General features: G+C 34.1%; 3 protein-coding genes across 3 annotated transcripts; 2 read left to right on the top strand and 1 right to left on the bottom strand.

The window, feature by feature from the left end:
- Window positions 1-11,189: 11,189 nt before the first annotated feature.
- LOC132165589 (monogalactosyldiacylglycerol synthase 2, chloroplastic-like) lies at window positions 11,190-15,165 on the bottom strand. The gene is made up of 8 exons (XM_059576217.1): window positions 14,652-15,165; window positions 13,587-13,759; window positions 12,687-12,848; window positions 12,448-12,589; window positions 12,130-12,354; window positions 11,980-12,042; window positions 11,790-11,864; window positions 11,190-11,702 (listed from the first exon to the last, which is right to left on the bottom strand). Exons 1-8 carry the CDS (start codon window positions 14,928-14,930, stop codon window positions 11,442-11,444), a joined length of 1,380 nt encoding a protein of 459 aa, XP_059432200.1. The 5' UTR covers window positions 14,931-15,165; the 3' UTR covers window positions 11,190-11,441.
- Window positions 15,166-23,206: 8,041 nt separating this feature from the next.
- Window positions 23,207-24,097, top strand: LOC132165128 (uncharacterized). The gene has a single exon (XM_059575624.1). The coding sequence runs from the start codon at window positions 23,207-23,209 to the stop codon at window positions 24,095-24,097; it is 891 nt and encodes a 296-aa protein (XP_059431607.1).
- Window positions 24,098-24,981: 884 nt separating this feature from the next.
- Window positions 24,982-25,940, top strand: LOC132165127 (uncharacterized). The gene is made up of 2 exons (XM_059575623.1): window positions 24,982-25,157; window positions 25,343-25,940. Exons 1-2 carry the CDS (start codon window positions 24,982-24,984, stop codon window positions 25,938-25,940), a joined length of 774 nt encoding a protein of 257 aa, XP_059431606.1.
- The last annotated feature ends 530 nt before the right edge of the window (window positions 25,941-26,470 follow it).

The raw sequence follows: 26,470 nt of genomic DNA, 5'->3' as shown, positions 1-26,470 counted from the left end.
TTTTAGGGATGGGATGTGCTTTCAAAATTACTCTTTTTTGTTAATGCATTTTTAAGGATTTTCTTTTTGTTTTTTATTTGACATAAATGTGAAAACAGATTGTGAGTATCTAATCTAATCTAATCTAATATCTAATATAATATATAATAGGAGAGTTTTAGATAGGAGAGTCTAAGACTTTAACACGTAGCATTCTATTTATCTGACAAATCATTATATTAAAAATATATAATAGGAGAGTTTTAGACAGGAGAGTCTAAGAGTTTGACACGTGGCATTCTATTTATCTGACAAATCATTATATTAAATGAAACTGTGCATTTGAATTTTTTAAAGTTTTAAGTAGAATAGACTAATATTATGACATGTGTCATTTCATTTAAAATCAAAACACACGTGTTTTTTTCAAACTACCCTATTTCTCAATCTCAACTGCCATCAAACATTATTTATCTCTACGTTATCTAATATCTAATATAATCTAATATCAAATCTCTAATATCATATATAATCTAATCTCCTATATATAATAGGGGAGTTTTTAGTAGAAGGGCATAAAATTGCGACATGTGGCATTTTAAAATCCAAGAGTCATTTTAAGTTAAAAACAATCAAACTGTGCGTTTTAGACAGGAGAGTCTAAGAGTTTGACACGTAGCATTGAAATGGTGTGTTTGAATTTTTTAAAGTTTTAAGTAGAATAGGCTAATATTATGACATGTATCATTTTATTTAAAATCAAAACACACGTGTTTTTTTTCAAACTACCTTCTTTCTCAATCTCAACTGCCATCAAACATTATTTATTCCCACATTATCTAATATCTAATATAATCTAATATCAAATCTCTAATATCATATATAATCTAATCTTCTATATATAATAGGGGAGTTTTTAGTAGAAGGGCATAAAATTGCGACATGTGACATTTTAAAATCCAAGTGTCATTTTAAGTTAAAAACAATCAAAAGTTGTCATGTTTCACACTTTCACTCAAACACTGTTTCCCCTTCCATTAAACTTGATAAACTAACCGTCTTTACATTTTAAAATATCACATACGACAAAAAAGAAAAGAAAATCATATTTGTCAACAAGGTTCTCTTCTCTTTCTTTTTCTCTTTGTGCTTCTTGAGAAAAAAAAAATGTTCGTTTAATTTGCACAATTTTTTTTCTCTCCAAACGTTTTTCAATTTGTTTCTAGATCGTCCTCCTGTTCAAAATATTTCAAAAATCAGATTTAATTACGTTTGTACAATTTTTGTTCTCTCCAAATGGTTTTCTCCTCCTCTTCAAAATATTTCAAAAATCAGATTTAATTACGTTAATTCATTTTTTGTTCTCTCCAAGTGTTTTACAGTTTGTTTTGATTTCAATATTTTGTTTCACTTTCACTCAAACATGGCTTCCCCTTCCATTGAAGGTGATAAACTAACCGTCTTTACAGTTTAAAACATCACAGACTACAACAAACAAACATAAAATTATCTTCATCAACAAGGTTTTCTTATCTTTCGTTTTCTTTTTGTTTTTCTTGAGAAAAAAAAGGTTCCATTTAATTTGTACAATTTTTTTCTCTCCAAATTTTTTTTAGTTTATTTCTAGATCGTCTTCCTGTTCAAAATATTTCAAAAATCAAATTTAATTAGGTTTGTACAATTTTTGTTCTCTCCAAATGTTTTTCTTCTCCTGCTCAAAATATTTCAAAAATTAAATTTAATTACCTTTGTAAAATTTTTGTTCTCTCCAAATGTTTTTCAGTTTTTTTGATTTCAATATTTTGTTTCTAGATCATCCTCCTGTTCAAACTATTTCAAAATTTAGATTTGATTCTGTTTGTACAATTTTTTTACACTTCAAACTTTTTAAGTTTGTTTTGATTTCAATATTTTTTCAAATTAAAAAAAAAAAAAAAAAAAATTTGTATAAACACATACTAACAAGAAATCATATTTGCAATTGCAATTCATTTAACTACAAATATGTACACAAACTGTTCAAAAACAATGTCACTGAAACTATAGTAATATTTGTCTTGATTTTTTTTCTTCAAATTATCCTAATTTATCATGTTTGTAAATATAGAATACAGGTGATTGCTTTTTATTTCTTTTGGAAATAATTTACAATAGGCCTAGAGGTATAGCTATTATTTTTCTTGAATTTTTATTTAATACCTTTATTTTGTTTTGTAGCATTAATTGCTTAATGTTGTTAGTGTACATTTTTCTCTAATAGATTTCCTTGCTATATAAATATTACAATTAATAAAATGAATTGTTATATAATTATATTATTTAGTTGAAATATGATTCAAAACAATGTCACTGAAACTATTGTTATATTTATCTTAACTTTTTTACCAAAAAAAAAAAAAAATCCTATCTATCATGTTTGTAATTAAATGCAAGTGATTTCTTCTTTCTTTCTTTTTTTCATTATTCTTCTTAATTTTTATTTAGGTTCTTTACTTTTTTTTTCTAGCATTAATTTCTAACAATACATTTTGTTTGTATTGCACTCTTTAGGTAAAATAATTAACATGGCAGATCTATAATTGATATGCTTTAAGGTTGTTTTAAATGCATTCCTATTTTTCATTTTTGGTTAAATTGAAATTAAGATTGATGCCAATTTTTCACTTTTAAGTACAAAAACATAGCATTATGATATAATAACTTAAATTGTTCTTATCCAATTTGTAGATTATCTATTATGTTTGACACATATATGCTTTTGTGCGAATATATAATTTGTAAACACATGTCGCAGGTTATAAAGTTTTCTATTGGTGTTTTTGATAAGAGATATGACGATTTTTTAGTTTACAATATTGTACATTGATAGTTTTTTTCCTATGTTTAATGCACATTGTTTAGGTGCTTAATTGATTGTTATCATTGGCTTTAAAGGTTTTATTGGAGCAAAAAAAAAGTCTATAGCGAAGACAACTCTTTTCTATTATATTAGTATTTTTCATTTTCTGTTTGACTTTATATTTTGTGTTCCTGTTCTTATCTTTTCGATTTTTGTCTTTATCTTCTATTCTAATTTATATATTTTGTTTAATTCTAATTGCTTAATTTTCTCTTTTTGTAAATTTTATAATGAATTAAGGGAAATAATGGTGAGAGAGTTTTCTGTCGTTATTTTTGATACGAGGTATGACGATTTTTTAGTTTACGCTGCTGTTCATTATATATATAAATATTGTTTGATCAAGGACATTACGTAGGAAAAAATAAAGCATAGAATAAAGAATTGATCGACGACATTGGCTTTTAGAGTTTTTATAATAGATTATGATTTTTACCTTCAAAATTTTTATGAGGTTATATCAAATTAATTTTTGGGTAGCCTAATAGTTAATATAAGAAATATGATGTGTGTGATAATGTGTTATTTTGATAGTCAGGAATATTTACAAGAATCATTTAGGTACTTATAAGATTGTTACAATTAGGCTTTTATGGTGGGTATGAGGAATGCAAAGCTTACAAACACATTTTACAAAAAATACTTTTACAAACTGATGTGGTACAAAAAAAACTAAAAATATATAAAAATAAAAGGTTTTTTTGAATGATTATATAGTCAAAAAAATATTTATAGTTCCTTTTGTTTTATACTACATCTATAAGTACAACTATTTAATACGTTTCAATTTATAAGGATTACACTTTATAAAATTCTAAATTTAATGATAACCATGATTTAATGAACGTTTTTTTTTTTTTTTTTTTTGAATAGCCAATCAGTTAATTCAATAAGGAGAAGGAAATTAGTTAGTGTAATTTCTCAAACTTCTCTCTTTGAAAGTATTTTAAATAAATTTATTTTGAGTATGCAATTATGCAAGGATAAGGCCTAAGGGCATGGAAAAATGACTTGAGTATTTGTGTTGTTGTAAAATGTAAATGGTCTCTCAATGATTTTCTTTTTCTTTTAAAGCTTTATAGAAAGTTTTTTTTTTTAAAAAAAAAAAAAAAAACTTTTTTTTCTTCGGTCATTTATACATCCACTAATTGTTATTATTATTATTATTATTATTATTATTATTATTTTCTGTCCTGTCATTTTTAAAAAACGTACAACCCGTGCATTGCACGGGGTACAAGCTTGTTTTATATTAATTTTAGTTTGTTTATTATTATTATTATTATTGTTTTTAGAAACATAAAACAAAAGTGAGAAATATAAATGTTTAAGAATGAAATAATATAACAAATGTGAATTAAGTTAGAGAGAGAAAAAATTCATATTTTCCTGGACTGAAATTAAGAAAAATGTTTTATTAAATTTTCACGCAAAAATTACTTCTATATATTTAAATAAATAAAAGCCCATGAATTTCAATTTAACTAAAAAATTTGTCTATCATACGTATCTTGAAAATTATTGAAATTATGTACAGGAGGTAACATAAAAAATCATGTTAGGGGATGAAGTTTTGTAATATGATGATGATATATATATATATATACCATGTAATTCTAAGTCCGAATATGGTATTTAGGTTTGAATAAAGTTTGGATATCTATGCATTAATTAATTAATTAATTAAGGCCGGTTGTCTTTTAATTTGAACATTGTGTTTGTAGGAAGTAGTATACACTCCCTTTGCCTTATCACCAAACGACTAACCATTTAGGCAATAACAAATAACATTTTCATACATGTATACGTATATTACTATCGGTTCCAGAAAAGGAATTAAAAAAAAAAAAAAAAAATTGCTACGCACATTGTACTTGTCAGTGATCACTTTCTTGCGGAAAAAATAATGATCTCCATGCACATTATACTTGTTAGTGACTTTTTCGTGTCCTTTTGCAGTAATGCTATACACTATTTTTTATTCTCTTAAAGTTGATATGACTTTTAAAATACCACTAAATTTGAGTTTGACCATTATTGAATTTTGATTCAATTGTGATTTTAAAAGGTACATCGACTTTGAAAGCATAAAAAAAATAGTTCATAGCATTACTCCCCTTACAAAAAGTGGTCCCCAAAATCAAAGTGGTCCCCGTCAACTTTTTATATGGTGAAAACAAGTTCTAAGACTTGGGAGGAAGAAATCGACTTATGGGTAGCACGAACCGACAAGAATTCAACATATCTTCACCAATGGCCAGTTTCCAGCTCTCTATTTTGAAAAATGTTAGGAATATTAAATTTTTTACTAAGAGATGAATATTAAATTGATGTGAAGCTTATTCATTGGTACTCGTAATATTTCTCTTAATTTATTGTTTTGATCATTTACAATAAATAAGCTCCACATTATTTTGGTATCTATCGTTTTATAAAAGTTTTGGTACCTACAACATTTTTCCTCTATTTTTAGTTAATACGCTTATTCCTGTCAAAAGCGAATAATTTCTTAGGTATTTTGTCTTTATAATCCCTAGAATATAAGAGATGTTCCAAATAATCCCTCCAATAAAACTTTATCCACTGATTACCTTTAACTGTTGTAAATAATGGGCCAATCATTTTCATAATTGGGAGCTTTATGGTAATTTCATTACCTAAAAAAAATGGTTTACTTTTAGTTTATTGGTTTTGGATGTGAAGTAAAAATATTATTTAACTGGTAAAGTAAGATTAACTAACTCGTTAATTTATCATAGTTTATTTTTTATTTATTTCTTTTTACTTTTTTTGTTTTTGTAAATTTTAGTGGCTTTCATTTATTAATCTTGTTGGACATGCATAAAGAGTGGTAAATCCTGGTTACTGACTGCACGGAAGGTCACGTGATGTCTTTTCAGACTCTAGTTTATCTCTACCTACTTCTACCAACTTCTCCAACTCAGTAAAGGAAATAAAAAGACTTCAAAAAAAAAAAAAAAAAAAAAAAAAGAACGAGAAAGTTTCTTACCGTGAGAGTTATATTTAGGGGTAGACACATTAATCATTTACCGCCTACCAACCACTTACTGACTACAATTAAACTGATATTAACCGCCTGCCGTCAGAATTTGGTCGGTAATCAGTTAAGGATTTTTATACCGACATCAGTTCACAGTTCAATTTGGTTAATTGCAACCCCTAATCCACAACCACATCCCAATTAATTTTATACATACGTGCGCGGGGTTGCTTCCAAAGAATAGGTGTGCCTAGTTGGGGAAGGCTCTGTGCTTCATTTTCCCTCTCAATTTCCCTCCAAAATTCCTCGAGCTACAGTAGCCTTACAAAATACTAGATTTGGGTGAGAAAAAACACCCCATGCACTACATTATTCTGTCAAAGCCACATTTTTCGGGCTATCATCGCCATGAACTCGATTTTTCCCAATTCATATCTCACCACCATCTCCTCTACAACATGTAAAAAATTGAGTCCATCACCAATGGCCTTTTGTGATTCTTTTGGCTCACAACTCCACACATCCTGAGTGGATGGGCAGCTCCATAGAATGTGTTTGACCGTTTCTTCATCTCTCCCACAAATGGGGCACAATGCTTCTTGGACAACTCTTCTTCGTAATAAATTTGCTTTAGTAGGTAGAAGATTTTGACAAGCTTGCCGCATAAACATTTTAGCCACATTTGGGATTTTTAAATTCCACATGGTCTTCCAAATACCATTCTCTTATCTTGCTTGGATCCTGCACCTCCCCTCAAAGTCTGCAATTCGTTCTCCATATGATACACACTTCTAACAGAAAATTCCTCATTAGAAGTGCATCTCCAAACCAGTTGATCATTTGGTAATAACGGGCTTAAAAGAATTTGATAGATTATTCGGGCTTCTTCTTCATTAAAAGCTTATGTGATGCCATTCAGATTCCACCATTTTGTTTCTAGATCAATGAGCTTCATCACTCTTGCATCCTCTGAAAGCAGCCTTCTAAGGGATTGGACCTTAAAAGAAATTGGTGTCGGAAGCCATCGATCACCCTATTTATATATCTCTACCATCCCCCACTCTCCATACGAGTTCATTTTTTAGAACATCCGAAGCAGAGAAAAGACTCCACCAAGCAAAAGATGGTCGTTTCCCCAAACTATCCTCCAAAACATTTGTATGTGAATAATATTTTGCTTTTAAAATATCCGCAGCCAAAGAGTTGGGATTTTGCAAAAGCCTCCAGCACTGTTTGGCCAAAAGGGCTTTATTAAAAATCACAAGATCCCTAAACTCCATACCACCTTGAGATTTCGAGTAGCCCATGTGTTTCCAACTCATCCAATGGATTTTTGATTTATTATCCAGATGTCCCCACCATAAGTTATGTATCATCCCATTAATCTCCTTGCATAAAGTGATTGGGAGCTGGAATACACTCAAACTGTACGTAGGTATGGCTTGAACGACAGCTTTCAAAAGCACCTCCTTTCCTACTTGTGACAGAAACTTGACCTGTCAATTATTCAATCGATTCCACACTTTATCTTTGATACTCTTGAAAGCTTTGGAACTTGATTTTCCTACCAAAGTCGGCAACCCAAGGTACTTTTCATAAGTTTGCGATGCTAGAAAACCCAACAGATAAATAATTTCTTGTCTCCTCTCTTTACTTGTATTTCTGGTGAAAAAATAAATAAAAAATAAAACTAGAAGTCTTCTCATTATTAAGCTTTTGACCCGAAGCAACTTCATATTTTTCCAACAAGTCTCATTAGCCTACGTCACTCAATAAAATTAGCCTTGTAAAACAATAGACAATCATCAACAAAAAAAAGATAGCTAAGCTGAGGTCCTTTTCTTGAAGTTGGAACCCCTGTAATACATCCTGAACACTCAGCATGGTGAATAAGAGAACTAAGTGCATCCGCACATGTGATAAAGAGGTAAGGGGAGAGGGGATCCCCTTGCCTTATGCCCCGTGATGGCTTAATGTTCCCCACCAGCTGTCCATTCACCACAATGGCATACGAGACCATACTAATACACATCATAATGAGTTGTACCCACCTATCTGAGAACCCCATCCGCCTTATAACAACTTCCAAAAAATTCCACTCTACGGACTAAAATCGGTAGTCATATTTATCAAATTATCGTGCATTCTACTCCTTTCATTTATATTCCAATAAAAAAGGTGATGTACTTTGTGCTACATGTTTAGGCTGCCATATAAGACCAATAAAACACAATCACATATACATTCATGCCACATCAACATATCACATAAGAAATAAAATTGAAGAAACACCTTGGGGAAATATATTTTCCAAGTGAGAAAAAATATGTGATTAAATTGGGCATTAAGGAAAAGATGTAGTGAATTAAAGTGGTAGTCTACATTTACTTTAATTCAACTGTTAAATATTTTATGGAGGAATTAAATGCACACATATTAAGAATTTTCTTAGGGATTAAATTATTAATACAAAATATTAACTAGAGTTCAATGCCTTTCCTAATCCAACATCTCCTTTCCCACTAATCCATTACAATTATAAGTGGAAAAGATCTTGTCTTGTGCTTTTTTATTTTTAGTAATTTTACAAGTTTCTATTGTATCTCTTTAAAGATTATGTGACTTTTAAAATCACTATTTAATCAAAATTTAATCACAAACTTAATGGTGATTTTAAAAGCCACATTGAAGGGACACAGGAAGGACTTATAGTATTACTCTTTTTTTGCTCATCTTTGTCGTTCGGGTTTACTTGTGGATTAAAAAAATGACATTTTACCTTTCCATATTTTCAAAAATTGAGTAAAAAAGAATAAAATTAAGGAAAAATTAATAAACTAATCACAACATTCGGATTTGTATTAAATTGATCCCTGGGCCAAAAAAATTATCTCAAAGTTCTCTATTGTAGCTTTTTGTATCAAATATATTTCCTTTCAATTCCATATATTTTCATGAAGAAGTCGTACTAAAATTATATATATTTACCCTAAATTAAAAAAATAAAAATAAATAAGTCGCAGCTCCCCTCACCAGATGAAGGGCAACCAGTCACTCCTTTGTGACAAAGATCACCATTTAATTTCTAATTTTTTATTATTTAGTAGTAGAATTTGTAATTTTACAAAGAGTTCACTCATACAAAATTGAATAGAATAATGAATTTTTAATATAAGGGGTAACTTGACTGAAGACTCCTGAACTTCCATCCGATTTGACAAACCTCTCTTAAACTTTAAAATCTCTCAATTTAATTTTATAAACTTTCAATTGCTCTCAATTTAAACCTATCCGTTAAATATAGCCATTAGAAATACTAAAAAAGACCAAAACATCAATGATTTTCATTTTTTTTAAATAAAAAACTTTTAGAATTAAGGGTAAAGTTGAAATTTTATAAAAAAGTTAGGGGTATAAACGTCATTTAACATTTAAAATTTGACGAAGGGTCTAAATTAATTGCAATTAAAAATTCAGGAGACTAAATTGAGAGATTTTAAAATTTAAAAATATTTGTCAAATCGGATAAAAGTTGAAAGGGTATTCAATAAAATTATCCCTTAATATAATAAAAATCTAAATCCTAAGGATAATCTACTTAGCGGTGGAGCTACAAAACATTTGTTAATTCTCATTGGACCACATTGGGGTCTTCCATAAGCTATCCTGGTTGACTTCGATTATCGCACAAAAAAACATTGAAAAAGACCCCCTTCGAATTCTCCAATGCCACATGGCTTCTTCGCTTGCGTGGCGCCACCATGTTGGCCAGAGCCTTGTCAGCCTTCCGGTCTGACCCAACATCGGTTACACCCCCACCACTAAGATAGCTTGAGGTTCTTATCTTACATTAAAAACATGTGTATACCTTGAATTGGAAGGATGCAAAATTGTCTTGAAAATTCATCTTGGAACATCATGAGTTGATGTAATGTTTCATAATTAATGAAATAATTAATAATTAAGAGTATATAATTAATAAGTTAGTTACTCATTAATTAATGGGTCGTTTGAGATTGCAGTTTCAATAAGTGCAATTTTAAAAATTGCGTTTTTGAAATCTCTACTTTTTAAAATCGCAAATGCGTTTTGTAAAACATGTTAAAAAATATTTTTTTTTATCAAATATTTGTTATTCGAAATCATGATTTTGATTTAAATTTACGTTTTTTTTTTTCAAATAAGTACCCCCTAACTTGCTTATAAAAATCGTAGATTTTTTGTTCCTATTTTAAATTAAGTATTTTTTAAATTGCAATGTCAAACACCTTATATTTTATGATATCTTTTAAAAACGCAGATTATTCTTGCGAAATCGCAATTCCAAACGCACCATAAATTAATAAATAAAAAATTGCTTAATTATGTTACTTATTTTGAATTGTTACATCAGATTATAAAAAAATGAGAAGTGTTAGAGAGCCAAAAAGTAGAAATTAAAATTCTTTCCAGACTAATGTGGCAAGAATTTTAAACACCCCAGATCGGCTGTTTTTTTTTTTCATTTTAAAATTCTTGTCACGTTAATTTGGAAAGAATCTTGGCTCCTACTCTTTGGCTCTCTAATACTTTTCTAAAAAAAAAATTATAGTAAAAGTTGTGGTATTTTTAGCCTACTCTTTCTAAAATTACCTGAAAAGCTCTTCCGCAGCCTTAAAAAGGGTTTTTTTTTTTTTTTTTGTGAGACAATAACTAATATTGATTTAATAGCACAGAGTGCAACAAGGCAACAATTAGTCAACCAGGATCATCCACTAACTCTACTAAAATGAATACGTAATTCGACTGAGACAATTGTTTGACTGTTTGGCAATGGGGAATCATTCTTTCTTTCAACTACCTGTCCATTTATGTTAGCCTTGCCTAGCAAGTTCAACAAGGTGTCACAATCCCTTAGGCTTGACAAGCGAAAGCTTAAGAGAGAAGGTTACTTGAATTATTTGCTTCTATTCTAAGCCCTATATTATTTGCTTCTAAGCTTCAATGTGCTTGTACAGCCTCAATGAGTTTAAGGCAACCTTTGTAATTGAGGTCATTGGAAGAAAGGGCATTGCAAGTACGGATGATAATTTGTGTTCGCATGTCAAATTTAATAGTATTTATGTTGCATGACAGGTTCGAGTCGTGTCGATGTATGAATATAAGACTATATAGGTTTGTCTTAACCCGACCTAATTAATTAAACGAGTCAAACCCCTCAACCCTAATCCGCTAACTTTATGTTGGGTTCGTGTAAAAAATTGTTAGCCCTAATTGTAGAGTCAAAATTTAGAGTAAACAACGTACAGCCAGAAGCAGAGATCATTAGGGTAAAAATAAAAAGGTGATACACTGCAACATAAAGATTACAACATTATAAGCAACTTTCACATAATCCTATCTTCTTGCAAAAATACCCAACCCTTAAAAAAGCGTCAGAGCTTGTTCAGCATAATTTACAACTCAATGGTGACCAAGCTTCCAAGGCTAAAGAATGATAATATATAAGAAAGCTAGCTGTACATGGCATTCTACTTAAGGGCAAACCTTAGTCAGAGTATAGAAGAAGACCCCTTTTGTCAATTAAATTAGGTCTGTGAATGATGATGTTAACATGTATGGGATATTGGCCAAAGGCCCCCGTTGGCAAGCAAGCTCGTGCATGTCCTTCACAATGTTGAAGACAGCCTCCGGTTGTGCTAGTTTTAGAGCATTCTCTGACATTCTCTTCAGCTCATCTTTCTTTGTGCTGAACCATTCTGTGACAATTCTGGCTGTTTCTTTAGGGCTTCGTGTGAAGACACCAGCCCCATTGTCTACAACATAAGGTACATTGCCCTTTTCCTGGGGTTGCCAAACAAAAGCAAAAGGGTTACTACTAGTAATGAGGGCTAAAAAAATTTCATGCATACTGAAAATTTGATGACTAACTTGTCCAGGGATGTAGTCGTTCAGAATAATAGGAAGGCCCCTGATCAATGCCTCTGCAATTGTGCCAGGTCCAGCCTATGAAACATAGAAATCACTAATAAATGTTAGAATATTAATTAAATGATTAAATAAACTCAGCAGTATTGCATATTAGAATGAGGACTCTGAAGAAAGCGATCTGTTAACATACTTTTGTTATTATGCAGTCACAAGCTCCCATCCATTTCTCCATTTGAGTCTCAAACCCTCTCACCTGCATCAAAGAGGAAAAAGCATTTAATGGATGCTCAAAAAAGTGAAGGTATTGTCTTGATGCAGACAAGTTTAAGAAGGCCGTTACCTTTACTGGGATCTTCCATTGCTCGGTTTCAAGCGTAGAGGCGAGGGTTTTATTACGGCCGCATATGATAATCAATTGCCCAATTGGTTTCCCAAGCTCTTTATCAAAAAGTGATTCTCCAAGAGCCAATGCAGTTTTCTTAACAGGTCCCATCCCTTCACCACCTCCCATTAGCAAAACTGCAGGCAAGTCAGGGTCCATCTCAAGCTCTTCTCTCAACTGATCCTGTAAAACAAATAAAGCACAATAAAAATCAGAAACTCCAGCCAATAAACCACACATACATTGATAATCTCAAACAGGTATACATGCACCCACCTTGGAAAGAACTGCACGTGCAAAAGAAGGCCGGATGGGCAAGCCAAAAACACGGATTTGAGACTCTTCAAGGCCATCAAGTGAAGCTCTCTTGGCTACCTCCTCTGATGAGCAGTAGCATCTATTAACCCCGGGGTGAAACCTGGATACAGTTTTCAAAGTTAGAATGTCATGCAAAGTAGACAATGATTAATAGGCAGAAATTATAAATGGAGTTTCAAATGAGTTTATTAACGAACCATGTAGGATGGCAAGTTGTTAGATCTGTGATGACAGTAACAAAAATAACTTTCTTCTGGAGGCCCTGCCATTTAAGAACCCACAAAGGAATATGTTGCATCAAAGGATGCACACTAATGATGATATCCGGCTTGTACTCCATTAGACCAGCCTCTACCTCCCTGCAATCACACAATCCAACACAACTTAGAAAAACCCATTAAACAAAAAATAATTACGAAATTTGGTAACCCTTCGCACCTAAACAGTTCTAATCATGCTATTCTGTTGAGAGAAATAAATCATCTTGGCATTGAAAGTAAGCCACCATGTCCTCAATAATTCTTAACTTCTACCGCAGTTGATCAAATAGCAAGTGGATTAATGATGAGAGCAACAGCATACACATAAGTGAGCCTAGTGAAAGATCTTTGAATTCATTTACTTATTTAGTTTCTATGGTTTGCAGTTATACCAAACTGATTCCTGGGGTATCAAAAAGTATCTTAAAGATCCTTGGGGCCGCCTTTCGCCAGATGAGAGGTAGCCAGGTGAGGGACGGCCTCTCCTCACAAGGGGGCAGCCACCCCTAACAGAGGGGTGGCCGACTGCCCCTCGTATGGTGAAAGGAGGTGGTCACCCTCACTAAGTGGAGGGGCAGCCACCCCCTTGAGGGAAGGAGGGGTCAGCTGCCCCATGTGAGGGGAAGCCACCCCATAAGAAATCAGATTAAGCTTTTAGATTTTAGTGACAAAAAAATAGTATCAAGTCATACAATATAAAAATAAAAAAAAATAAAAAAATAAAAAAATGGTGTAATGAAAACTACAATCCACTCGCAAGCAATAAACTATTATGGTATGCCAAAATATCTTTAACAATGAGGGTGAAAAGTTAAAGGTTTAAGAAGATCCAAGTACTTGGCATAGTAGGCGGCAATGGCAGCAAGATAGCAGCTATGTATCCATCGAGGAGAGGTACTGTGGAAAGCGACCTTCCATAACTGTACATGTTTCACCATGAACTTGTATGATCTCTCCATGTTGTTCAAGGGCCAGCCGGTGTACTCTTTCCAAACATCTTTCACAAATATCTAAAATCAGAAGATGCCACCCGTAAGGAAAAATAGAGAGAAAATAGAAGAATTATCTCAAAAGACGAGATTTAAATTGAGGCTTCACATGATAAAGAATACTAGCATAAATATTTGATTTGACATATTTAACCAAGAAACAAAAGAATTTTCCCACTTCAGCATCACTACGAAAACAGCAGGGGAAAAAGTCATTAAAAGAGGAGAAACTCCAAGAACATAAATTAGTATAGTTAAAAAGTAGAAGAATTAGAACAATATGATATCATCCCATTTCTTACTCGCTAACCTATGTTTTTAATTTTCTAAAAATTGAAAAAGTCGTGGAGGAATTGGTGGAATAAATAATCATGAATAAAGTGAAGGAATCTGATTTTGAAGATCTTGTATGTAAAAAGAACAGTATTGATGCTTGATAGGAAAAAAACACAGAGGCAGATAATTCCAAGAAGAGGCAGATAATTCGGAGAAGAATAAAAGGTACACGACTTCCGAATTTTACATGCGTTTGATGTACAAAAAAAAAAAAAAAACTTGAAAAAGAAATATGTCCGGCATCAAAACAAAATTCCATAGAAGAAGAAAAAAACAGAACACAAAAATCCAAGAAAGTCCAATAAGAACAGAAAGGTATTCTGCTCTCAATCTCGGCATAAACTGTTCACTATTCTTTTCTGTCTTCCACGAAAAGAAACTTAAAAGTTCCAAGCAAGACATCAGATCAACGAGGACTAATCATTGAAGAACAGACCTCAAATGAATCCATCATTTTTTTTTTTTTTTGAAAAAAAAAAGAAGAAAAAAAGAAGAGAGAGAGAGAGAGTAAAGGAAAAGGAAATATGCAAATGGAACAAAATCGGCGAGAACCCAGAAGAGATTCGAGGCGAATTACCCTGTACTCATCCCCGAACTCAATCTGGAAGGCGTCACGGATGGCCTCGGCGGAGGCCCTGTGTCCTCCACCGGTGTCACTCATGAGAATCAGCACGTTCTTGGTCCTCTCTGCCCCAATCTGCACCAGCTCCATGGTCCCGTCGTCGTCGTAATCGTCCTCGCTCTCGCTCGAGCACCTCCTCTGGCTGTTCCCGCTGTTGCTCCCATAATACCCCCCAACTCTCTGGAACACCTTCTCCGTTATCGACTTCCTCGGCGTCGCCAAGGAGATCACCATATCCTCCCCCTCCGTCCGTCCGTCCGTACGATCCCCCAACCACCCAACCAATTCCCTAACTCTCGTAAACACCCAGTTGAAAACCAACGGTCAAACCCCCCCTTTCCCGCCACCGGAAATGGGAAATCTCCCGGCAGAGAGAGGCAGAGAAAAAAAACACAGAGAGTTTGATGGGGGGCAAGACAGAGGAGGAGCAGGGGAGGGAGGAAATATGATTGGGTATATGTTGTGTGTTTGTGTGTTGTGGTGTGCAATGTTTGGGCAGTCTGAGCTGGCAATATGTCTTGGCGTTGGTTAATACAGAAAGTTGGATGCTTAGAATTATTCTGTAGAATTTAAAGGCAATGAAGGAATTTTATAGCCGTCAGATCCGCATTTTCTCTTGGAATGTTCTGACCCAAATATTCGAATCTTTCATCATTTTTTTTTTTTTTTAATCTCTTTTGCTATGGTGGGCTTCTGCTTTTCGGTATTTGCATTTCAGCGGAAAAAGATGAAAACGGTTGGTATGGTGGCGGGAACTGTGAGGTGAAAAGACTGTTTTGCCCCTTGGTCGTTATGGTCGTTGATCCACTTGGCAATGTACAGTTAAGGACAGGAAGAGTAAAAAAAGGCCGGTTCCTTTTGGTTTGGTCTTTTTCCACTTTTCTCCCCCCACCCCACATTTTTGCATTTCTGAGGACCGTTTTGCCCTTGAGACACTATTTAAGGTCTTATGATTATGCCATATTCATGGGTTATTCTTCTTCTTTTCCATTCATGGGGCCTCCTACTTTTGTCAACATTCTTAATTTGACACTTTTATGGGTGCCTACCTGTCATTAGTTTTTTTTCAACATGTCTCTCCAAGGAACTAACAAGTTGCATCTATGAATACCTAAGTAGACCTAATCTTCTATTAACTAATGATGCAATTCATGTTTACGTGTCGAAATTGTGTCAACACTTTAATATAATTAAAAGGATTTTAGTCCCATGTTAAAATATTTGATAAATAATAAAATTTATTATTTCTTATCAGCTTAAATTTTTAAGAAAAATAGTAATTTAACATGATATTAGAACCAAAGGTCTTGAATTTAAACCTTAACTATGTCATTCACTTTCATTTTAATTAAATATTTCACATGTTGCACATCACCTATTAAAAATGAATTTTAGCCCACACGTGATGTAAAGTGTTAAAGTATTGATTAGATAATTAACTTTACCACTTCCTATTAGCTTAAGTTTTTTGGACAAGTGATGATTGAACATTATATCAAAACCAAAGGTCCTGAGTTCGAACTTATTTACCTTTATTTCAATTAAATATTCTATTATTTACCTTCATTTCAATTAAATATTCCATGTGTTAGGTTTCACCTATTAAAATAGAGTTTGAGCTCACATGTGAAGAGAATTGTTAAAATATTTGATTAAATAATTAAATTTACATCTTCCTATCAGTTTAAACTTTTAAAAAAATTAGTGATTTAATACTTTAACCCGCTAATTTCGTATTAAATTTGTGTCAAATTGTTGAATGTTCTTGAATATTGTCGGTCCTAATCATTTTCTGACATGATTAGTTCGATTGTTTTATTCAATATTTGAGGTTATAAAAGTTCATGATTATAAAAAAAAAAATAGCATCAAATCCCCTATATTGTAATTGAGTTTCCTCTACGCAATAAGAAAGTTAAATCTAATCATGTTCAAGCCCACTTGATATGAATAGGTGGCTAACTTCTTGAGTGCCACCACTTTAACCCTAGTACAATTCTATTTGAAGAGAGGTGACTTGATAAAGTAAAATATCAAAAGAATCTAAGGTATATATATAGAAGGTATATATATAGAATCTGAGGTGTATATATATATATATATATATATATATATATATATATATATATGCTTGGTAAAGGTAGAGGCAAACGCTAAGAGTAAGTTATAAGAGCAATGAAAAACATTAACGATATACCCAATACTAATCCTGCTATGCCCGGCTTAATTAGGGACTAAGCCTTAACGATTTTAAGGAAGAGCAACACAGGAATTACTGCCTATCATGTCAACTAAGCTATTCTTCGGATTCTTGGTGGGATGTTAAGAAACACCATATTGTAGCCAAAATATGCATGTCGCACTTCACCACCTTGCAACAATAGCAGGTGACATTAAATTCAACACTAGTACGCGCGTCTCACTCTACTTCGCTGGAATGTGACACCTGGCAGGAGATGTGCCTTGCCATAATTAGTAACCAAATGACACTCCTGATTAGAGTATTACTCAATTATGGGATAGAACCAAGGGGAACCTATACAAAAATGAGAAAATCTGTGAGCATAAGGAAAATCAATCCTCTCATGTCAAGGAAATTGATCATCTCATGGAGGGGAGCCATTTAGGCAAAATGATGGGATAAAGATGTCTTAATTTTTAAAAATGAGGATAATATTATCCTAAATTTTAAACTATTTTGCCTGAACGGCTCATCTTCATTTCATTTGGAATTGAGATATCTATTTTCCTTCTGTCAGTACACCAGACCAGCCGACGAGCCTGTGCGCCCACTCAACTCTTTTCTTGCATGTACTCATCAATTGGAGTAGGAGATGATCATCATCAACTACATTAGCAATTACTATAAGTTAAATGAAGTGGGGGTAGAATGGATTGGAATTTGGTACAATAACATATATGCTTGCAATAAACACTTGCCCACTCCAATCATCTATCAACAAAACATTATTGTTACGTTTTCTTAGTTGAACTTGTCAATTAGGGCCAATTGTTGAAGTCTCAAAGTACAAACTCAATATCATCATCTCATCAAAGTACAATTGTTTGTCATTTGAAGAGGATTTTTTTTTTTTTTTTTTTTTGAAAAAAGAAGAAGAGGATTAATTGGTAGCTGAGAGAGAGTTTTTTGTTCTCGTAAAACATATAAATAATGGGTACTAAATTAAAGTAGTATGGATTATGGAATAAAGAGATATTATGTAGGAAAAGTAGGGGTATTAGAGGAAAGATAAAAATATTCCAATAAGTGGGACCCGGGTGGGACCCAGGAGCTGGTATGATGATAAGCTATCTGGAGTATCTTTTATAGCTGGCGAAGAGACCATGTCAGCCTGTACTTGTGTGTAATGCACAAAATAGAGAGTAGTGTTAACATGGAGATGATATTTTTTTGTTCTTTATAATGAGTTCATTTTAAGGTCAAATAATAATAATAATAATAATAATAATAATATATTTTCCAGGCTTTCTCTCTATTTCATATAATCAAAGTGATCTTCAAAATATATATATATATATATATATATATATATATAATCAAAGTGATAATTTAGCAGAAAGTACGTGCATGAAAATAGACAGAATCGCAGCGTAGAAGAACGTGCCATGCATAAATATGTAATCAGAAAAAAATAAATAAATAAATTCTAGAGCTAAGATTTAATGAAAGAAAATGTTTTCAAAGACTCTTTTAATATGTTCCTAAAACATACAAAAATATATATCGTCAACTTCAACGTATATATAATATATATATCATAAATTTAGCATCCGAATGGGACTCGACGATACTTTAGTCATATATTAACATTTCTATACTAACATTTTCGGTGATTTCGTTCTGAATGTAGATAACTAAATAATTTACAAGAAAATCATCTTCTATCTTGTTTTGAAGCCTAATTTTATTAATATTTATGGTTGAAAAAGGTTTGCTTAGTAGTAGTTATTGAAACTGAAAAAATTAAAATAAAACGGATCAATCTATCAATCCTAAACCTTTTGACTTTTTTTGTCTTAAACTAATTCTCAAATAAGGTAGATATTATAGAAATTTTAAAAATATTGGGATAGTAGTGTAACGCTCCCAAATTTGGTCTTAACTAGTTTGGTAGGGTTACTGACAATTACTTCAAAACTAGCTAACTGAGGAACCGTCCCTCTCTAGGATTCTAGCATAATCAGAGTAAATGCATAGGAATGTGAAGTAATTCTGAGGAATCTAAAATCATCAAATAAATAAGTATCATCATCAAATCGGATTACACATAGTCGGTTTTCGTCTTAATTATCTCAATAACCTGGAGTGGAAATCTCGCCACTATCCTTTTCTTAGGAATGAGTTTCCTACAAGATATGATAACTGCGTAAGTCTAAAGACTTCATAACTAAACCTCATAATTTTGTATGAAATGAGTCAATTATTAATAAACGGAAATTAATGTACAGTTTCAATAAGAATTTAAATGAGGTGGTCTCTGTTAATACACCATAAAAGTATTGTTTTACTTGAAATGAAGGGGTGTAATTCTAACGGCAATCGCCTGTAAGTTTTAATACATAAAACTAATGTTTTAATAGGTCATAACTATTATATATGGTCTACCCAAGATATTATCCATTCTCAGTAGGGTTGGCATTGTCCCAAAGGACCTATAATACAATGCTAATATCTTGATCATTGTACGCTATCGACCATATACGAGCAGCCCAACCGAGTCCAACATCGGATGGCCCACGCTACTAATAATGTACGTTCATGTAGTAACCCGCAAATCATGACTACGCCGATCACGAAACAATCAATGGAGGCCTATATAACACATCTGCACACATTTGACCATAGAATCAAGTATATATAGTAAGTCTATAGTCAATTGGCCATTATACTGCACGTACACCATGTCATACGATGCATCTTATCAACCCAATTATTAAGACAATTACCAAGTTACGTTAAAGAGTAAATATGCTTATATCATACGTGTGTTTAATCAGCTGACATATCACACATGTTTAAGGAAAGTAATCGTTAGTGTTTACTTACCCCGTACACTCGCTTGAGTCCTTCAACATTCCTAATCACTGTTATAACGAAACATGGCTATCGTTATACACAGTGCTATAGGGTTTACTAAAGACACAAAAGGTCCTAACAGAATGCGTCTAGCTAAAAGGTCACAAAACTTTTATGCATTTTGGGCCCTGGTTGAACGTTCTTTCCAAGGAGCGAACGTTCGGTCACGGGGGCAAATGTTTGGCCAGAATAGGTAGAGAACGTTCGAGCAGAGTAAAAAATTAAAAGTTTAGGCTTCTATTATCATGTTACCATGTTAAAAACTACATCCTAAGCTCTAAACAAGTTCATACAACATATTGAAGCATGAAGTATAAAAAAACCAAAGAAATAAATGAGCGTTTCTAAAACATTTGAAAATCACTCTTAGGGGAATATGGCACATAGGTTTGATAAGGTTATTTGTAGTTGCTTCGTGTATATGTTTCGAGGATAATGTATATTTCCTTTATGGTTATTAGATTTTTTAGATTTATTTTACCATCCAATGCATTAACTTTGATTATGCTTAGAGGGTGGTTCCCCAGTTAGCTACCAGTTAGTTATATTGGGGTAATTGCCAATAACCCTACCGGACTGCTTAAGGCTAGATTTGGGGGTGTTATAGCAATCAAACCCAATAAATCACTATAAGAAGATCCAAATTACAAAACACAAGGAAACTTACAACCCTTTGCGAATCTTAGACTCTGTAAGATCAACAAGTTTCCCGCTTGTTTCCTATCTTGAAAATCTTCTTGAAGTGCATCCCCTTAACTGGGACCTTTGATAGGCTTCTTACGTTGTTGACGATCTGTAATGAAAGCACAACATTTTACTCTAAAATATACTAATCCTAACACTCAATATCTTAAATGCTCTCTTAGCACATGGGAATATGGGATTCTAATGAAGAAATACTTACAATTTCATTCATAGCAATTCCCTATATATAGACTACAATAAAACATAGTACTAGTTGGAATAGGATTCGTTAATATTTTTGTCCTTATAGATTTTGGCATAGTAAACATCTGAATTAGGAAAATCATTTCTCACAAAGAGATTTGTCACATTTTGAGTTAGTTTTCAAATGTCGATGGTTTCACCTCAATTCGATACTTGACTCGAAAGTTTTGGTCAAAATACTGAGACATGTGTAGAATAAAGAATTGAATCAAATTCGATTTTAATTCCAATTAAATAAATTTTGATTTGCTAATTTCCTTAATTAATTAAATTTAACCACATTATATAGACCTTCTATTATGATTGATTAGGCTTAATCACATCTTCTAGGTCTTCTCTAAATATCTCATATGTACATACATCAGATTAGCTTGCACACGAGCATCTTGGTGGTCCCCACACAATACCTCATCCGTATGCTCTTCAAACACCATTACAGATGAGCTTTTGGAGAAGTCTTTCACAACCATACCTTGATCAAATTTTCCCCAAAACAATTTGTATCCTGAATTATTTTGTCACTTAATTAATCATTTTTTCAAAAACCTAACAATCCTCAAAGGTAAGAGACTTATCATGGGTTGCAAATAATGGGGAAATGGTAAATGGGTTAAAATAAGGATCGAGTGCACCTACCACATAGTCAATGTGAGCATCATCATCCACATAATGTCCGACGGCTGCAAGATGAGCAGCAAATTGTTTGGCAGCTTCAACATACTGAGCGCAACTGTTGGAACCTTGATGTACATTTTGGAGTTGCCTCTTGAGGTGAAAAATCTGTGTCCTAGATTGAATTGCAAATTGGTCGGAGAGAAATAGCCAAGCTTGACGAACATTGGTGGCACTTTAGAATTCATTTTCATAGAACAAACTCATTTTCATCCATGAATACTATCAAAATTAGGCTTCTCATCAAAATTAAAGATGTGTTTTTGATTGATTATTTGATATTGTAGATCGAAAGAGAAACTGCTGCGAAATTGAATACAAATTCAATCATCAATGATTTTTGGGATATAAAAGAATTTTACTTTCAAATTGAAAATTGAAATATATTAAGGATGTGTTTGGCATTAAGATTTTATAGATAAAAATGCGATTTCCAACGCAAAAAATTTGTGTTTTCAAATTGCAGCAAATGAGGCTTTTTTTTTTTTAAAAAAAAAAAAAAGTTAAAAAATGCACAATTTTAAACTGCAATTTTAAAGGCCAAACTGTGATTTTGCCAAACGCTTAACAGTGTTTTTTAAACTCACGTTTTCAAATCGAACATTTTAAACCGCTACTTTTAAATCTTACTTTTTGAAATCGCAAACCCAAATAAATCATTTTGTCTTTTTATTTTGCTTATATTTTCATAAAATTGAATGGATACTAATTTTATTTTTTACATGGAGAAAATGCACTTTACCCCTCTAATATTTCATCCCATTTGCAATTCGAATTTCAATGTTTAAAAATTAACAATGTAACCCAAAAAACTATCAAAAATTTGCAATGTGACCCATTCGTCAATATTTTCATTTTCTTTTACGGAAATTATTGAAAAGACCTATTTCCCCTTGAATTAAATTTTTTTTTTTAAAAAAAAAAAGAAAAAGCAATCTGGCTGGATTGGGTGACTCACCACCCTCACGGCCCATAGGGGTGGTGTGGCCACCCCATGGGCTGTGGGGGGTGGATCGCCACCCCCAATTCGGCCATTTGAGCCACCCCCAGTGGGTTTGAGGGTGGTTTTAGCCACCCCCATTTGGCCCCTTAGGAGTAGTTTGGCCACCTCCATGGGCCATGGGGATGGCTTGTCACTCCAAATTCGGCCAGATGGGGGTGGCCAGGTCACCCCCATGGCCCAAGGGGGTGGACAACCACCCCCATAATTTTTTTTTTTTTTTCTTTTATGATTTTGGTTTTTTTAATTAGGGGCATTTTTTAAATTCCATAAAAAAACATGGGGCAATTTTGGAAGTCAGGGAGAAAAAATAAAATAAAATGCACGTACGCCGCACCTACGACATTTTCGGTTAAATCATACGAAAATTGTTAACAGATGAATCACATTGCAAATTTTTTATACTTTGTTGGGATATACTGCCAATTTTTTTTTTTTTTTTTTTAAATAATAGATCTACAGCCCCACGTTCAAAGAAATGATCACTTGGTTCCTTTTAGATTTCAAAAGAGACCCGGTTATCGTATAGGTTATAATTTTTATTTTTTTTATTATTAGGGAATGTTTTATATTCATTGGTTGAAAAAAGATTAAGAGGATAAAGCTCCAACATCAAAGAGTATAAAGCTCTGATATTTAAACTCGTAATATATGTTTACGATAAAAATAGTAAATTTTTTCTCTCTAGTCTCTAGAAACTAGAGGAGAAGCAAATATTTTCACGTCATCTGTGGACTGTGAAGATTTCTTTCGGTGTGAACTACTGGGCCATCGGTGTTTCTGGAAACCAGTATGGTGGAGGATCTCACCAGACTATGGGGGAATCTTTCTCTGAACGAGGGGGAAATTGGGGAGTTGGAAATCCAACCAAAAGCGGTTGAGGGACTAATCTCTCGAGGCAAACATTGTTTGGTGGAGAAATTGTTAGCTGAACGTTTTGTTGGGAAGCAGATTATAAAACATAAATTTATCAAGGGATGGAGGCCGTCGAATCATCTCTCGTTCAAAGTGCTGGGTGAAAATATGTTTCTTGTGGAATTTGAGAATGAATGTGATAAAATAAGGGTATTGGAGGGTAGGCCATGGATATTTGAAGGGAGTCTCTTCTCTGTTGAGGATTTTGATGGGCTGAGTTCATTGTTAGATATTGATTTTGAACAAGCGGTTTTTTGGGTACGAATGCTTAATCTGCCTTTAGCGTGTATGGGCAAGGAAGTGGGCTATCAAATTGGAGCTACCATGGGGAAAGTGGAGGAAGTTGATGCAGACGAGGAAGGAGTGGGTTGGGGAAAATATTTGAGAGTCAGAATTAGACTCAATCTGATCAAACCTTTGGTGAGAGTACGAATCATCAAGCTTTTTGGAAATGAGGTGCTGATTGCTTTCCAATATAAGAAGCTACCCAGGTATTGCTTTGATTGTGGGAAGATAAGCCATGGACGGGATGGCTGTTCGGTTAGAGGTGGAACGCAAAAACGGGAATCGGAGAAACCATATGGGCCTTGGCTGCGAGCTCGTTCTCCACGGAGGCGGGGCGAACAAAATAGTGCTCGCGAAAATGAGTGGCAGTGGACGGAGAAGGAAAAGGGCGGTGATTCAAACAGTTTTATTGGGAAGCGACGGAGCAACTCAGTGCAGAGCCAAACCGCCCGAGAGGGTGGCAGAACACCACCCGTTTGGTAGGACGAAAACCCAATTCAGGAAACCCCGGTGATCCAGGGAAAAGAGCCGTTTGGAGTTGATGCTTCCGTTATGGACGTGGAGAGCAGTAATGGGAAGAGAGCAGACAGTGGCGAAAATCTTGGAGCTGTTATGGGGCAGATGTCTATTACTAATCCCGGAGAACCAGCGGTAATAAATGGGAAGAATATTGCTGAAATGAATGAGAATAATATTGCAGAAATGAATGAGAAGCAGCGAGTGGAAGAAAATATTGCGCAAGCAGTAAATGAGTTGAATCTGAAAGGGAAAGAAGTGGAGGGGACTAAAAAAGGGGAAATAAATGATGGGGCTGTAAAATCTTCCCAAATAATGAAGGAATCTGTTGAGGGGGATATGCGGCCAACTAAGCAACTAAATGCGAAGCCAGCTGGATTTTCCCATGGGGGGACTTTGAATGAGGTGTCCCTAGAGGGAGAGCGAAGTCAGACCCACGTGGCGCAAAAGTGGAAGAGAAGGGCAAGGGCGGGACAGCGTTGGCCGGATTTGGAAAACGCACTTGTACCAAATGGAAAAAGAAAAACTGGAGCGGGCCGTGGCATAGAGGCTGATGAAATCAGACATAAAATTGTGAGGCGTCCAAGGCACAAGGGGGAGAATACTGTGGAGTTGAGAGATGAAAATGATGATACTATTGAAGGATCGGGGATGGCGAGGGCTGGTTCACAGCCCCGCCAACCGATATGACAATTTTTTGTTGGAACTGTAGAGGGCTTGGGAACCCTCAAACAGTTCATGAACTTTGCCGAAAGGTAAAGGAGAAGTGTCCCGAAATGGTTTTCCTTATGGAAACCAAAATGAAAAGTAATAAAATGATCTCTATTAAATGAAAGTTGGGGTTCAGTAATATGCTAGTGGTGGATAGTATTGGCCGAAGTGGAGGTTTGGCACTACTATGGAAGGATGAAGCGGGCATTGAAATCCAGAACTACAGTCATCGGCATATAAATGCGACTGTGAAACCGAGTAATCTGCCTCCATGGACTTTTACGGGCTTCTATGGCCACCCGGACACACAAAAAAGGTGCGAAGCGTGGGGACTTTTGAGACATCTGAAATCAATGGTGCACGGCCCTTGGTTGTGTGCAGGAATTTTAATGAGATCCTAGTTTCATAGGAGAAAGTCGGGGGAAGGAGACGAGCACGATATCTTATGGAGAATGTCAAAACTACTATGGATTTTTGCGATTTACATGAGTTAACTTGTAGTGGCCCGGTGTTTACGTGGAATAATGGAAGAGAAGGTGCTGACTTTACGATGGAATGGCTGGATAGGGTGGTTGTCGCATGGCACACCCTTTTCCCCAACGTGGAGTCGTCCATAGAGCTGGCCATTTTTTCAGATCACTTACCAATTCTCATCAACCCAAGTGGAAGTTGTAAAGTACGAAGGAGAAGGAGGGATTTTCACTTTGAGGCTGAATGGGGGGAGAAAAAGGAGTGTAAAGAAGTTATTAAAAAAATTTGGAGGGTAAAGGAGAGGGAGCAGGGTACGTGGATAGCAGTGGAAAAAAAACTGAAGAAAAGCAAGGGTGGTTTACTGCAGTGGCAGAAGGTAAATAGAAGACAAATTGGGCAAGACATCCAATTGCTGTCCGAAAAACTGATTTCTGAGCAAAAGAAGGGGGATTTTGTGGACAGGTCAATTCTGCTCAAGCTGAAATCAGACCTGGCAAAGCTGCAAGATGACGAAGACTTGTATTGGCGACAAAGGGCAAAAATTGAATGGATGAGAGGCGGGGATCGGAATTCAAAATTTTTCCATGCTTGTGCCAATCAAAAAAAGAAGGCAAATTTGATCAATTGAATTATTGATGAAAGGGGACAAGTTTGGGAGTCATAGGATAAAATTGGGGAGGCCTTTGTTCATTATTATAAAACTTTGTTTACGGCAGAAGCACCTAGAGATATGATGGTAGCTTTGGAGGCCTTGGATGTACGTGTAAGTCCAGCCATGAATGAGTTCTTATTGAAGGAATTCTCGGTGGAAGAAGTGGGATTTGCATTGAATCAAATGTCACCCCTAAAAGCTCCAAGCCCGGACGGCTTCTTGGCAAGTTTTTTCCAAAAAAAATTGGGCAGCAGTGGGTGAGGAGGTTAGCTGTGCTGTAATTCATATTTTAAATAATCGATGCATGAATAAAGAGATCAATTTGATTTACATTGCTTTAATCCCAAAAATCACAAATCCTACTTGTGTTACTGAATTTTGCCCTATTAGTCTATGGAACATGTTTTATAAACTTGTTTCAAAGACCCTTGCCAATAGACTAAAAGTTGTGTTGCCTGAAATCATATCCCCAAACCAAAGCGCCTTTATCCTGGGGCGCTTAATTA

This window comes from Corylus avellana, chromosome ca11 (assembly GCF_901000735.1).
Source record: "Corylus avellana chromosome ca11, CavTom2PMs-1.0".
Lineage (NCBI taxonomy): Eukaryota > Viridiplantae > Streptophyta > Magnoliopsida > Fagales > Betulaceae > Corylus > Corylus avellana.
The sequence above is the reverse complement of the archived record's forward strand: the minus strand, read 5'-3'. Positions and strand labels throughout refer to the sequence as shown.

Excerpts from the sequence above, each read along its gene's own strand:
- LOC132165589 (XM_059576217.1), bottom strand. The coding sequence starts at position 14,930 with ATGGTGATCTCCTTGGCGACGCCGAGGAAGTCGATAACGGAGAAGGTG. Across the intron at positions 12,849-13,586 it reads ATTGCCGCCTACTATGCCAA|GGAGGTAGAGGCTGGTCTAA; the intron begins GTACTTGGATCT and ends GTGTGATTGCAG. Across the intron at positions 12,355-12,447 it reads CACGTGCAGTTCTTTCCAAG|GATCAGTTGAGAGAAGAGCT; the intron begins GTGGGTGCATGT and ends TTTGTTTTACAG.
- LOC132165128 (XM_059575624.1), top strand. The coding sequence starts at position 23,207 with ATGGTGGAGGATCTCACCAGACTATGGGGGAATCTTTCTCTGAACGAG.
- LOC132165127 (XM_059575623.1), top strand. The coding sequence starts at position 24,982 with ATGCTAGTGGTGGATAGTATTGGCCGAAGTGGAGGTTTGGCACTACTA. Across the intron at positions 25,158-25,342 it reads CACCCGGACACACAAAAAAG|TGGCCCGGTGTTTACGTGGA; the intron begins GTGCGAAGCGTG and ends GTTAACTTGTAG.